Raw genomic sequence first — 15,517 nt, forward strand, 5'->3', positions numbered from 1 at the left:
GCGCAGAGAGAGAGAGAGAGAGAGAGAGAGAGTGAAGTTGCTATTAATTATGCTTAACGTCTGTTCCACCGAAACAGCATAAAACCAGGCGAGTAAGCTTCAAGTTGGAGAGATTCCCAAGAAGACAAGTTTGATCATCCAACTCAAAACTAGTTTGACTCGCATAGTTTAACGTTTAAATTACAACAGGCCACATTGGACTTGCCACCTGCTTGAGTAATATCTGCGCATCATAATTCGCGAGAGAGAGAGAGAGAGCATTGACCAGTTATGAGCTCGAGACTAAAGAAACAACTCACTCGTGCTTTTTCCCCACCTTCCGTGCGGTTCTTGGTATTATTACGTTAACCTCTCCGTGCATGCGTTTTGAGGAAATATGATTCTTTCACCCATCAATGCGCCCTGGAAATGACGCCACTCGCAAGGGTAACAAGGTCATCGCGAAAAGGTAAAAACTAGGGTTTATCGATGAATTCTGGAGCCACTAAAAACCCGGTCAAAGAAGGAACGTGCAAAGGACAGTTTGAAAAAGGTTTGGATGTAAAAGTTCGCAATATTCTAAATTGCAAAGCCTAAAATTCTGCCGAAACTTAGCCACACATCATCGAAATCATGACTCAGACGTGCGATACCCTCAAAAAAGAAAAAAATAAGGGCAAAACACTATAGACCTGCTTCTTTGCAATTTACATATGCAAGAGTCCTGTCCACTAGGGTTTATGCATGTGCGTGTGCATGTACATGCCTCTCGATCATGCATGATGTGCGCCATAGTTTAATGCAGAAGCCAAAGGTGATGACTAGATATTAATTGTGCCCTCATTTCTTTAAGCAAGCCTGTTGTCAGTTAAGGCCTTTGACCATCCCACTACATATAAATAATATATATATTTTCCGTGGACATTGTGATCATTTATTCTATGTTTACCATGGTTGTATTTAAGAAAGCGCCATTTCGGTCCATGTCCTTTTCTTAGAATAGGGGTTTCTCTTTCTCATCATCTCCCTCCTGCTCCGCGACTTTGGAGGTCCTTCGAGAAGGTGCTTTCTACATGGGAGACCATATGGTTTTAATTAATTGAGCAAGCGGTCCAATCGTATTTTATTTTTGGCCATTTTCTGACTTTTTAAATGTGCTTCTATGGTTTATTGTTATAAAAACTATTTGGTGTGAGTCAGGTCGAAATTGATGGCCCCAAAGATGAAAATGGTGATAACACCTAGGACTATCAAATGGATGATTTGAGTCAAGTCAAAATTGGTCCGACACAAAATTAATCTATTTAACCTATTTTAACCCATTTATACGAAATACAGATTAAGTGACATATACCCAACCCGACCTGTATCCAATCATATCCAACCCAATAATGTACTTTCATTTTTAATCCAACCTATAAATATCCATATTCGCCTAATTAACCCACTTTAAGCACTTCATATGTATTGTTATTTGGATTAAATCACTATTTCGACTATAATATGATGTAGCTAGCAAGTATCACCTAGGGGGGGGGGTTAAGATGTGATTCTATAAAATCTTGACAATTTAAGACAGAATAGAAAGAGTCAAGAACAAAATTCGAACAAATGTCAGATTCTTGAACAAAGTTCAGAATCATTTGAGCAGTATAACAAACTTTGAAGCACATTATGAGTGTGCAATAGAATATAGTAATAAACAAGAAGAGTTTAGCGATAAGGGAAATTGTATACAAGGTTTATAGTGATTCAGTTTATCAAAAGTTTACATTTACTCTCTCACACTGACAACTTACTGGTTGTATTCCGCTGAACAATCAATGAAAGTTTACGGTCAAGCTGAGCTGCTTATGCCCAAGCGCTTCTATCCAAAACTAGTGTTGGTTATACCCAAGCCGATAGGGCTTGTTATCTTAAACCAAGCACACACTTATAACACTATCAACACCTCTCAAATGATTATAATTTTAAGCTTATGAAAGACAAGTGTATAAGCTCAAAGTATGCTTAGACTTTGGAATTATATATTCTAGACTTTTTCTCTTACTTGTTCCTCGGCACTTTGGTCTCCTTGTATGCTATTCCGCTTCCAAACTAGCCATTGGACAATCTTCAGAGGATCATCTTCCAATTTACCCATTTGACAGATTTATATCAAGAAGATTAAATAACCGTTGAGTGACAAAATTGAATCTCCATAAGTGGAGCATCTCCATTTAGAAAGAACTCGTCTTGAGATTGATTTTTCAATCGAATAGTATTGAGTCAATCAAATCTTTCTAGGTGTGAAATCCAAACCACATCATTTATGTACATTCTAGATTGATCTTGTTTTAGACCTATCATGTTATGGACTTGCTTCGTTCTGAACTTGCGTCAAGATGGGAATGTGAGTAATTCTCTCAATCTTTATCTTCAGTATAAAGTCTAAACTTAAGTCTAAACCTATTCGTCTGAAGTAAATTCCATAATCTAGACTTGGGTCTGAACATATTCATCCTTAGAGTCTACGTCAGAACATATTTAGCCTAAAAGTCTGGACTTTATCATAACATAGTCTAAATAAGTTAAGCTTCAACATAATGCCTATCTTCTAGTTCTTTCAAGTATAATCCTTGATAATATCATTTACACGTTCTATTAGAATATTATATGCGTTGTGGCTTGTGCGTTTTCACTGGGTTACTCAATCTTTAAAAATGTTAGTAGTATTTGATTATTTCATTAAATGGAACTTAAGATATTGAAAATGATAATTTATGATGTTCATAGATTGCAATGACAAGAACTAAAATAAGAATATTACATTAAAATAATAATGCCAAGTACAACCGAAGAAATATATAATCAAAATTATGATTTACATCGAAGTTAACTCGTTTCACAAACTTATGAAGAATATTACATATTATCATCTAGTTGTATTGTTGTATATTCATACCTTGGCTAAGTGTTTGCCTTACTACTTGGGGATGCTTTCCTTTTGGTTTCAGCTGTACTTCGGCTCCTTTGGGTGCTCTGCACCAGACAGACTTAGGATTCCGAGGAAAAACGTTGATACCAATTCGAAACTTGACGTCATGTGGGGATCTGCCGTCGTGAAAACATTGATTTGGGGAGATGATCCGGACAGAGACTTGATTGAGCCTTTACCTGAGTATGGTGATGGTGCTGTATTATCCCTTCTCCCAATTGATAATCTTGCTGTCCTTCTAAATCCATCTGAATCTTATATGAGAGACATTAATTACTGGTATCTGCTATGGAGCTCTTCCTCCTGCCTTCTATCCTTTGGGCCTGTGCGTGCCTATAAAGCTGCACGGGGTGATCTTGTTTGAGCTTACTTGTGTTTGATGCATTTGCCGGTTTTCTTAGTTGAGGAGAAATGTACTTTCTCATGATTCAAGGATTTCCTCAACTAAGCTCTCATGCTTTTTCCTGATACCATTGTTTTTAACTCCTGGGGTTCAATTCCAGCATTTACACAGGGTGAACCATTGTAATGGTGAAATGTAAACATGAATTCTAAGTCCTTCAGCTACAAGAATTAAGTAATGCCTGCAGGGCTTTCTGCAATGGATTATTTGATAGTACCTATCTTTGAAAGAAGAATGATTGTTTAGCAGAACTATAATCCATACCACCCTTTTGAGAAGGAAACACTATGTCTTGAACAAATGGCAACAGTTCTATTACAAAATTTGCGTGATTATGAAAGAAACCATACATTTGGCTTTAGTCTATTCTCTTTTCTTCTTTGATGATTTTCTTAAAATATTTCCTGTTAACTAATAAAAACAGCAGGCTTCAAATTCTACATGAATAACTGTGCTTGCGTTGTTAGCGTTGGGATCCGATGTGATTTACAGTGAGGGAGCAGTTAAGGATCTGATGGAGACATTGCTGCAACTTTCAGGAACTCAAACAACCAATGCTTTTGCTGGAGAGCTTCGCAATGGTATGCTCTCCTTGTGCGTGTATGTGTTTTGTGAATATGTGCACTGGGCAGGGATTGATGCATCTTCCACGTGGCAGATAGTATTCAGGAATACTTCTTGGACGTTGCGATGAAGTACTTCATTGTTGGGCGTACAGATGAGGCACAGTTCCATCCTGATTATTGCAGCCGGCGAGTGGCAATCTATGTCCTGGTGAAGAAATGAAACTCGATGAAACCGAAAAGGGGTATGACTCGGGGAGATTAGTTGGTTTGATGCAGAGATTAGTTGGTTTGATGCAGATTAGTTGTCACGTTTCTCATCGATTTAGCAATTAGTACGTCTCAATTTCTAGGAAAAATTCATCCACGTCTCGCAATTTAAAGGTGGACCAGTAAAGATAGAACATATGTGTCAAGCCAAATCCTCCCTCTTCAGCATAAAAAAGATCTGTGGTTTGAAGGCGTCATACATGAATGATGTTGCTACTCTTCGCTGGGTCTTGCCTCGTCAAGGGGTGCGCAGAACATCTTTCTGGAACTCCGATCTCGACAGCTTAGCCCAACCAAAGTCAAGTCATCATCGTTTCGTCGCTTTTAAGCGCGGAGGAATTGGCTATGTCGTCGATGAAACCAGTTTATAAACCACCTAGGAGTGACGGAGACGAAATTTTGGGAAATACATGAAAGGAGCTAACTAATTGTGAAAGCAGATATTGCGGGGATTTTTGGGCCCGTATAACTATGGTGAAAGTACTTGCACATCGCACTCAATTCAATCGAAGTTGCAGCACTACTTTATAATCATGCCGAAAGAACCTGAACATCACATTCAATTCAATCGATTGTCTTATTATCTTTTGTCGTGGTATTGAGATGCAGACGTTAACACAACATGAAGTTTAGATTGTTTACTCTTAAAGATCCAAAGAGTGAAAGATAAGAGATGGCAAATTGAACGAGGAGGAGCAGTAGTTCGACGAGCTTTCATTTGAATCGCTAGACAAGACGAGTAAATTTTTCGATAATCGTGCATTAATGGAAGTAGGACGTTGCTAAGAAAATGGATATGCGAATGGACAACCGGTGGAACAAATTTGAGAAACAAATCTTGATAGAAAATTCTCAAATATCAATAAAACGAAAATTCCTACTTAGCCCATTTAATGCTTTGAATAACTCCTCAAATATAAATGTCAGGATGAATCTGGTTCAACTTTGCAAATGTGTACAAATATCGAAACCCAAAGCCCTTTGGAGAAATGCAAATTATGATCGGTAAAAACTCTTTGCAAATAGACTTTAGGTTCAAGTGTCTAGCCCAAAAAAAAAAAAAATGCAATGGGCTTTAACTATGTTATATATATATATATATATAAGAAAAGAACTCAAGCTCTTTGCCAGAGCCGATGAAGAGCTACGGCCGTCAATGAGCTAGATCTACTTCCAACGGCCATCAACTGAGATCGTCTAACCTTGAGCAACCTCCGGTGAGGTCCACACACGACACAAGTGACCGCTGCATGGGTTGCGAGGGTTGCGCAAGACCGAGGGGAGAGGCACTTGAGGTCACGAGACCTAGGTGGCAGTCTCCCGAGGTCACATGCCCTCACCGGCCACTCGTTGGCCCTTTGCCAGCCAAATCTATCCTCACCAACCACCCTTGTGCAAAGAAGATGAATAGTTACAAAAAGGGGCAAAATCGAAAAATTAAAGAATCAATGAGGGTAGTTTTGAAAAAAAAATATTTTAATCCTAGTTTTAGCATTCCACAATGCTACTTCGGAATGCTAAGTGAAAGTAGCATTGGGCTTTTAGCATTTCTAATACTAGCATTTGGCCAAAAGTTATTTCAAAAAGCTTATCAAATGCTTCGGCATTTGGCCGATCCAAAGTACTGTGAAAACAATTTCACCGATTCTTGATACAATAAAAGTCAAATTAGAAACCCACACATGTATTTTAGCCTAATTTAATGAGATTTCAAAGAATTACCAAATAAGGGAAAAATTTAAAAGTTAGCTAGCATGGTGAAGAGGTGGGGTTGTACAAAAAGAAAAAAAATCATTGACGTAAATGTTTTTAATCAAGTCCAATATACTTAACTTTTTAAATAAAATTCATTTTTACTTGGTCACAAGATGATCATGATTTTAATTTTTGAATTAACCCGGACCGCCATGACTTGAGTAGAATTTATTAAAGTTTTAAGTTATACAAATTAGGTATTCAACCATTTATTTTGACAACTGTATTCATTTTGTTTAGTAATGAATATTTTCGTTCACGTTTGCAAGTGTGAAAAATATTTAATTATGAATTTATTGATCATAGAAATCCAACATTTATTTTGTCTTATGTTAAAGAAGTTTAAACTGTATGTTGTGTATTTAAAGAAAAGAGATTTCATATTGATGATGCTTTTAATAATTATCTTTTCTAGTTTCTTTTTTTATTTGATTTATTGTTATTGTTATTGTTATTTATTGAATCCCACTTGGTATCCAAAAAAACAATCCACAGTTTTCTTAAGGAATTCCCCAGTTTCCTTAAAAGAACTTGTTGTGAGGGCAGCCCCGTCACCCTCTCATTTTCATGCTTTTTTTTTTTTTTTGACTCCCATTACTTCCTATTTTTCCGGCTGAATTTAGGATTATATTAGAGGATTTAAAAAGGCCCAAGAAGCACTAATTTGAAAGGGAAACTCTCGAAAATCTCATTAAGGTGGAATTTTTGAATATGAAGAAAGAAAAAACAAATTAAATACTGAAATATAAATAACCACAAATCACTAGTAGCAAAATATAATCACTAACTAAAAAGAAATCATTAATAATAAATTAATAGACGAAAAAAATTACCCATTGATTTGAAATTCATAGATGAAGATAAACAATGACCTAAGACATTACAAGATCAATTTTAAGATTACATGAGTCAAAGCTAAAGTTAAAATTAAAAGAAACAACTTTCAATTGAATTACATATAAAGTTTCTTTTTGTGTTATTGAGTTTCTTTTATTCAGGAACAATATCTCCCGAATTTTTTTCTTTGGCTGGAGAATGATATTCATTTTTTTAAATGTTGTAACTTAAAACTTTTTAGACCATTTAAATATTCACTAGGTATTTACCTTAAATTATTTTTTATTGGTCAAATGAGTCCCCCATTTTCCATCTTCTAACATATGTGTCTGACGTTGGACAGTCTGTTTTCTGAAATGACAGCACCGATCTCTACTCATTTCCCATGGAACTGCAATCATTAGACACTCCTTGCCCACAACAATCTTGGATTACAGAATCCACGAGACGACCGGGCTGGGGCCAGATCACGATGTTCTGTCGGCAAAGTGGTTTCCCCATCAGTTCAGAAAGATTTAAGAATGTTAAAAATGATCTCTCACTCGTCAACTAATCCCAGTCTCTCTCTCTTTCTCTATTCTACCTAACGGCCAAATTGCACTAAAGAAAGCAAGATCCGACGTTAGCAAAGAGGCTAAGTTGAACCATCATCATCATCCTTTATTCCTTCCTTCTTTGCTCGCCTCCTTGCTTCGCGCGCCCGACGCTCGCGCGCGCACCTCCATCTTTCCAGCCACCACCATGTCCTCCTCACCCTCCATCATCACATGCAAAGGTCTGAATCTTTTTCCTTTCCCTTTGAGAAAGTGATTTCCCTGCCTTTTCTTTTGTTTGGGTCTTGTTGGGTTGTTCACGTGTTTCTCGATTCTATGTCGAGACAAAACATTAGCTGCGGTGGCATGGGGAGCTGGACAGCCTCTGGTGATCGAGGAAGTGGAAGTGAGCCCGCCTCGACCCCAGGAGATCCGCATCAAAGTCGTCGCCACTTCCCTCTGTGGCAGCGACGTCAACGCTTGGGAATTCAGGGTAATCGATTCTCTGCCCTTCCTCTTCTTCTTATTGTTTCTTCTTTTTGTCCGTCAACCTGAGCCCGATATCTTTAAAGAGAAAGTATAAAGGCATCGTTCATGTGAAGTTGGGTCTGACAGTAAATCTAGAATTGGGCTGAGTGTCTAGTCCTGCCATCCACAAGAACCTTTATTTGCAATGGACCTGAAGTACGAAAATATTCTTTTTCCTTTTAGCGAGATGGGTTGGCCCCATTGGGTTTAGTCTTTATACCTATAACACGAAAGCTATCCCAATTTCCTGATAATCTACATTTATTTGTATCCTATGCAGCCAACGATACATTGAGATAATGTCATTTTATGCTGGGGGTCATTTCTGTATGACAGTCTGCGTAGCGGTCAATTAAGGTCGTAGTTAATGAATGTAGCGTCCATCACTGTTGTTGGTACAGCAGTATTGTCTCGAAATATGATTGGTCTATTTTATTACTTCGCCTTCACTTGTTGGAATAGTGCAATGTTAGAAAGTAACCATATGCAGGGAGGCCATGTGACAGTACAGGGGGAAAGAAAAAGAAACACTCTCTTTGTAAACGTATAAGGAAGAAAAAATAGAGATTTGATCTGAAACATCTCCCTCTGTACGTGTAATGTCAAGCTAAGTTAGAGATACAGCTCGGAGCAAGCGCTTGAGCCTTTAGAATAAGATAGATGCGTGTTGCTGTGCCGTGAAGATGATGCAATTAGAATGACAGGCGAGTGCAGTAGAGTATTGTTGGAAGGCTAAGCAAGTGGAGGAGAGACTAATGATGGAACCATTTTTTTTCTTTTTTCGGTTTATCTTTTTGTTCATTCTTGACTCCATGGCGTCTCGGACCACGTATGGAGAAAGGTGCTGCTGTTAGAAAATCGTCTGAGTTATTTCTTGTAGATTTAAACACTTGAATGTTATTGATAAATGAGTTAGTCAAAGGTGAATTCTCCTCAGGAGTTTCAAATGTTTTAGAGAATTCCGAAGCATGATATCAAGGAGATGTCCCCCATTCGGAGTTTCCAATAAATTGTCATTTCCTAGAATCACGGCCAAATGGGGATGCCCTTGTTGACGATCACTTGAAATGATTGGCGTGGGCAAAAAATTCATTTAGTCAAATTGTCAGTAACATTCATGTACCTTGCACATTGACATCCTTAGCTTCTGCCCATCTTAGAAAACTTTTTCAGCAAGCTCACGGTAGTTCTGATATCGGCCTATCAGTTTCTTGTCTTTGTTGAACCAACGTTCCACTTTAAGCCGTGGAGTCTCTACATTCATTATCATCGTTTACTTTAAATTATTCCTATGCTCTGAGATAATTCTTTGAACTTGGGGAGCTACGAATATTGAAGAGTCTCATATTCACTACTCTTTTGATCCATCTTTTAATTTTTAAGAATGATATTTTCTACTAATGTCTGTATGATTCTATCTTCTGAAGAAACTTAGCACTTGACTAAAATGGCCAACCCTTTTCCTGTGCAGAATATATTTCCTCGCATATTTGGCCATGAAGCAGCTGGGTACTATGCTTCTTCCCCCTTTCTCCTTGCACCACTTCATTTTACTCTTGCGCTTCCAATCGGTCATATAGGGGTCGAGAGATGCGAAATTACTGATCTCTTCAAGTTCATGTCAAATGTTATATGACTACCTTTTTGAACAGATCCTGGTCGATATAGCTCGCATTAGAGACAGAACCTGACAATCTTGCTTGAAGAACGAAGAAATTATGAAGTAACGCTTTTTATCGTTGAATGTTCTTATTGCAGGATTGTCGAGAGTGTGGGGGAGGGAGTGACGGAATTCAAGGAGGGAGACCACGTGTTGACGTTGTTCATGGGCGAATGCTAGAGATGCCGGCACTGTACATCGAATAAAAGCAACATGTGCCAAGCACTTGGGTTGGAAAGGAACGGCGTGATGCACAGCGACCGAAGGACGCGCTTCTCCATCAGAGGCACTCCTATATATCATTACTTGGGCGTTTCGAGTTTCAGCGAGTATACGGTGGTGCACTCGGGGTGCGCCGCCAAAGTCAGCCCAACGGTACCTCTACAAAAAAATATGTATTCTCAGTTGCGGAGTAGCAACAGGTGACATATCTTACCCAATAGCACATGGAATCAAGTTGGTCACAGTACAATAAGAGCACGTTGGATAATCATTCTATTTTCGAAAACAATTTTTGCTCAGAAATGATTTTTTTATTCTATTCCGGAGAATAATTTCTAAACTTTTGAAAGTGTTTGGTAACTATTATTATGATAGAAATGCATTTAGTAGATTTTTCAATTTTTTTGTTTCTTTTAATTTTTTAGATTATATTTTTCCTTTTTCTTTTTTTTTTTTTTCCTTCTTCCTCCTTCTTTGTAGTTAGCGATTGGCTAGACAAGATTCGGTGAGCTCACTAGAGCCTCATCAGACCAAGGCGAAATCTAGTGAGCTTGCCGAAGACTCGCTTGGCCACTGCGAGGCTCAGCCTTGCTAGATCGCTAATGGCCAGGTGAGCCTTGCCCAGCTTAGCGTTGCTAGGGGCCAACCACACTTTGGCGAGTTCACTAGCCACAGCCAAGGGCGGCAACTAGCCAAAAGGAAGAAGAAGAAAAGGAAAGAGAAGAAAAAAAAAAAAGTTAGACTTGATTTTAGAAATTATTATTGGGAATAAAAATAACTTTTTTCTACTTCTTAATTTTGTTCCAAATATATTTCCAAGAACAAAGAAATGGATTTTTGTTCTTAGGAACAAAAGATTTACCAAAAGAATTTCTATTCTTTTTTTTTTTCTGATAACAAAAAAAAAATAGAATCAATTATTTTCGGGAGTATTATCACGTAGGCCCTAAGCTCTCACTGCTGTTGCTGACAATCTCCAGCAATGAGATTACACAGGTCTAGGTGCGGCGTGGAATGTGGCCGATGTGTCCAAAGGATCAAACGTGGCAATATTTGGTCTTGGAACTGTGGGTCTTTCTGTAAGTGCTTCAGCTTTGCAATTACTTTATGTTCACTTATCCAATGAGCATTGCCGATTATTCAAGTAACTCTCTTAAATAAGGTTGCACAAGGTGCCAAACTTCGGGGGGCTGCTCAAGTAATTGGTGTGGAATATCCTGAGAAGGGCGAGAAAGGTAAACAAAGAAATGTACTTTCTTTCATTCTGAGAACTTATCTTGTGAATCGAACTAGCCTTGATAGTGATCCGTGCATGCTGGAGCAGCAAATTTTTTTGGAGTTAATGTATTTCTCAATCCAAAGGACTATGATGAACCCATTCATGAGGTATGTTATCCTAAAAGTATGATGCAGTAGTTATCTGTCGAAACCAATCCCCGGCGAGAAATTAATCGCTACAATCTTGGCACTCAGGTCATCAAGAGGATGACAGATGGGGGTGCTGATTACTGTTTCGAGTGCACTGGCGATACAAGAGTAGCTTCGACTGCATTGCAGTCTTGCTGTGATGTAATCTTTCTTTCGCTGAACCTCATTCATCTTCGTTAATTTTTTCGAACCAAAATAGTGAACTTCTGTCTGATGTTGTTTCCTTAAGGGATGGGGTATGACTGTGGCCCTCGGCGTGCCGAAAGCAAAGCCAGAAATGACAGTTAACTGTGGACTGCTGCTCAGTGGGAGGACATTGAGAGGTTCCACGTTTGGAGGATGGAGACCAAAATCCGATATGCCATCATTGGTGGACAAGTACTTGAACAAGGTAGTGAGATTTTATACTCATACCTAAATTCAATGAACACCAAGTGGCGTTTCATCTTTCTGATATTTGTGACACGTCAAATGAAAGCTACTAATATCGACTCATTAAGACATTTAAATATTAACCATCACGGGCTAAAAGTCACCCGCCGCAAATGAAGAATCTATATAACCGACGGATCTGTAAAATTTTCCGTGATCAGGGTAATGGAAAGCAAAAGGACTTCCCCGTTTGAACAACAGAAAATGCGCCTTTGATGTGTATTGGGAATGCGCTCAACGGTGTTGTTATTGCAGGAAATCCAGGTGGATGAGTTCGTCACCCATAACTTGCAATTTGAGGAGATCAACAGAGCTTTCGAGATGATGAAGAAAGGCAAATGTCTGCGCTGCGTCATCCATATGCCGAAGTAGATCGCTTGCATATGAAGAGGTCGGTACGGTTGCCAGTTCTCGGTAGCGCACGAGGCATAGAACGAATGTCATGGAAGCCTATTTCACCAGGACAAATTCTCTTCTCACTCTCTCCTTTCTTTCTCTCATGAATGGGAGATTCTCTTTGCTGAGCTGCCAATCAAAAATTGAGACTTCTGAAATGTGAGGCTGGGTCTTGCCATCTGAATGCCTTTCAGCACCATAATAAAAAAAAATTCCATCCATATTTCCAGATATTGATCGTATCATATGAGATTCATGTCTGGGAAGATAAATCAACTACTGTCTTGGACTCTGGGAACAGTTGTTAGATTGAAGTTGACAAACCATGCGAGGAAAAAAAGGTCGGTGAAGTTGCATGATAATCAATAGACTGAAGGCGTTTATGAAAACGACAAATAAAAAAAATTGGTAACCAATAACAAAAATTTATAAAACGAGAAAAAAAAAAATCTGTTGATAAGTAGCTCAGTTGCAAATTGAAATCCACAAAAAAAAAAAAATCGTATTTTAATTGGGAAAGAGTTAGCATATAGTTTAGATAAAAAAAATGATGAGTTTCTATAAGAGTTGATACTTTTAGAGTGTTTATAACAAAGGCAAGTAAAGGTAGATGCAAAATAAGAAAAAAAATTATAATTGTATACTATCACAAAGAGGAAAAAAGAAAAAGAAATGCATGTAAGACAATCTAAATATCTTTTTCTGATTCTGAAAATCGAAATGAAAAATGAGGGTATCCATGGAGAAAGGAAAAAAAAAATTAGAAATTTCACGAAATTGAACTGCAGTTGTGCTGTGCTAATCACTCAATTAGAACTTTAATAATAATAATAATAAAGATTAAGACAAATGAAAGCGGAGACGGAGCGGAAGAGAAGAGACGAAGTGGAAGTAGACGAGGAGCGGCGCTGGCGATGGCGGCTGCGAGCGCCGTGCGTACGGAGGAGCCCGGAGAAGACGACGACGACGGCGAAACGGTGGTGGGGCTGGGATCGTACGGCGGGAAGGTGAGGTTGTTGGGCGGCGGCGCCGGAGGCTGCGACGAGGACGGGGAGGCGGCGGCGGCGGAGACGATGCTGCTGTGGGGGATCCAGCAGCCGACCCTCGCCCGGCCCAACGCCTTCGTCGCCCAGTCCTCCCTCGCCCTCGCCGTCGAAGCTTGCGGTCACTCCCTCTCCATCCTCCAATCTCCTTGCTCTCTGGTACGGACTCCATATTTTTTTTTTTTTTTTTGGGGAATTTCGCGAGTTGCCGTCGTTCTCGCGCTAGGGTTTAGCGGAAGCGAAACTCTTCTTTGATCGCTCGATTCGATGATCTTGAGCGAGCTGCCAATGCGACTGTTGTTAGAATGGAATTTGGGATTCGTGAAAGGTAGAAATTGCATACCTTTTGGATTTCTATGATGAACAATGTGCCGAACAATGTGAGGAAACTTTGTTGATCAATCTTTGTGGTATGAATGAGAATCTACGGAGCCTTTTTATTTTTTATTTTTTATTTTGTCTCAAAGGATTTATTTTGATGTGGTTGTAGATTACCCCTGGAGTAACTGGATCAGTGATGTGGGATAGTGGAATTGTGTTGGGGAAGTTCTTGGAACACGCTGTGGATTCCAGGATGCTTCTTCTTCAGGGCAAGAAGGTTGTAGAATTGGGCTCTGGATGTGGATTAGTTGGGTATAAATATCATAATCTCTTGCGTCCTGAGATACATCAATTGAAACTCAAATTCTTACTTCATGCTAATGGCAAAATATATGATTTATGCCAAGGTTAACTCCTTGTTTTGCAAACTTATGGAGAATATTACAAGTTTATGATGAGTTGGATATTTCTTGGCTGAGTGGTTGCGCTACTCACTTGAGGGTGCTTTGCTCTTCATTTCAGCTGCATTTCAGCTCTTTTGGGAGCTCAAGTGGTTCTTACTGATCTACCAGATAGACTAAGGCTTCTCAGGAAGAATGTCGAAACGAATTTGAAACATGACAACATGCGGGGATCTGCGGTTGTGAAAGAACTGATTTGGGGAGATGATCCTGACAGAGACTTGATTGAGCCTTTACCTGACTATGGTAATGGTGCTCTTCTCCCTCGATTGATAAACTTTTTGTCCTTCTCTATGCATTCGAATCTTGTAGCATATCAAATTATTTATTACTGGTTATCTTCTATGGAGTTTTTCCTCCTACCTTTGATTCTTTGCACCTGTCTGCCTCTGCACGGGTTGATCGAGTTCGAGCTTACCTGTCTTTGATGCATTTGCCAGTTTTCTCATTAGAGGAGAAACTTGCATTTTATGATTCAAGGATTTTCCCTAATTAAGCTCTCATGCCTTTTCCTCATGTCATTGTTTTCATTTCCTGGGGTTCAATTCCAGCATTTACACAGAGGGAGTACTTCAGCTACAAGAATTAAGTAATGCCCGCGGGGCTTTTTCAAAGGATTATCTGCTTATGGTTGTAATATTACCCATCTTTGAAAGAAGAATGGTTCTTTGGCAGAACTATATTTTATACCTCCTTTTTGGAAAGGAAACACTATCTGTTCATCAAACGGCAACAATTCTGTTGCAAAACTGTGGGACTGAGAAAGAAACCGTATATATGTCCTAAGTTTCTCTTTTTTTGGTTGATGATATTCTTAAAATGCTTCTTGTCTGATTAAAAGAACTTGAAATTATAAAATTCTATGTGATTAACTGTGCTTGCTTTGTCAGTTTTGGGATCCGATGTGATTTACAGTGAGGGAGCAGTTGAGGATCTGATGGAGACATTGCTGCAACTTTCTGGGACTCAAACAACCATCATTTTGGCTGGAGAACTTCGCAATGGTATGCTTTCCATTTGTGTGTGTGGGGCACGTGCATGTGCATGTGCACGCACGCATGTTTAAGTGTGAATATGTGCCTTGGGGAGGGGTATATATATTGATTAGTCTTCTACTTGGCAGATAGTATCCTTGAATACTTCTTGGATGCTGCGATGAAGTATTTCGTTGTTGGGCGCGTAGATCAGGCACAGTTCCATCCAGATTATCGCAGCCAGCGAGTAGCAATGTATGTCCTGGTGAAAAAAGTGAAACTCACCGAAACTGAAGATGGCCTATGACTCAGGGAGCGAGTTCTGTTATGAGAAGTCAAACAGTTAGGCATGCCAGTGCATTGTTATTTTGGATAAATGGAGATTAGCTGTTACATTTCACATAGATGTAGCAATTAGTGGGTCTCAACTTTTGATAAAATTCGACCGTCTCTTGCCATCTAAAGGTGGATCAGTGGACGAACATATGTGTCTCAGACTCTCAATAGTGTACTTTTAAGCTGTCAAGCCAAAATTCTCTTTTTTCAGCATCAAAAGATCTTTGTATTGAAGGCGTAATTCATGAATGCCGTCGCCGCTGTTCGCTGTGTCTTGCCTTGTCAAAAGGTGGGCAGAACCGTCTCTCTGGAACTGCTATGTCGACAGCTTAACCCAACCAAAGTCGAGTCATCGTCAGTTTCATCGCTTTTGAGCACGAAATTGGCAACAGGGTGCAA

At 39.2% G+C, this 15,517-nt stretch overlaps 2 protein-coding genes across 2 annotated transcripts; both read left to right on the forward strand.

Moving 5' to 3' along the window:
* Positions 1-7,404: 7,404 nt before the first annotated feature.
* On the forward strand, positions 7,405-12,483 carry LOC104425887 (alcohol dehydrogenase-like 6). The gene is given in 11 exon segments (XM_010038738.3): positions 7,405-7,559; positions 7,674-7,810; positions 9,317-9,354; positions 9,604-9,892; positions 9,894-9,927; positions 10,724-10,806; positions 10,890-10,962; positions 11,052-11,113; positions 11,201-11,296; positions 11,385-11,546; positions 11,843-12,483. Coding segments are annotated over 11 exon segments (1,125 nt in total). The 5' UTR covers positions 7,405-7,525; the 3' UTR covers positions 11,960-12,483.
* A 340-nt stretch (positions 12,484-12,823) lies between these two features.
* LOC104425886 (protein N-lysine methyltransferase METTL21A) lies at positions 12,824-15,367 on the forward strand. The gene is made up of 5 exons (XM_010038737.3): positions 12,824-13,185; positions 13,517-13,659; positions 13,870-14,054; positions 14,699-14,812; positions 14,932-15,367. The coding sequence occupies exons 1-5, from the start codon at positions 12,898-12,900 to the stop codon at positions 15,087-15,089; spliced, it is 888 nt and encodes a 295-aa protein (XP_010037039.2). The 5' UTR covers positions 12,824-12,897; the 3' UTR covers positions 15,090-15,367.
* The last annotated feature ends 150 nt before the right edge of the window (positions 15,368-15,517 follow it).

Source organism: Eucalyptus grandis, chromosome 11, assembly GCF_016545825.1.
Source record: "Eucalyptus grandis isolate ANBG69807.140 chromosome 11, ASM1654582v1, whole genome shotgun sequence".
Classification (NCBI taxonomy): domain Eukaryota; kingdom Viridiplantae; phylum Streptophyta; class Magnoliopsida; order Myrtales; family Myrtaceae; genus Eucalyptus; species Eucalyptus grandis.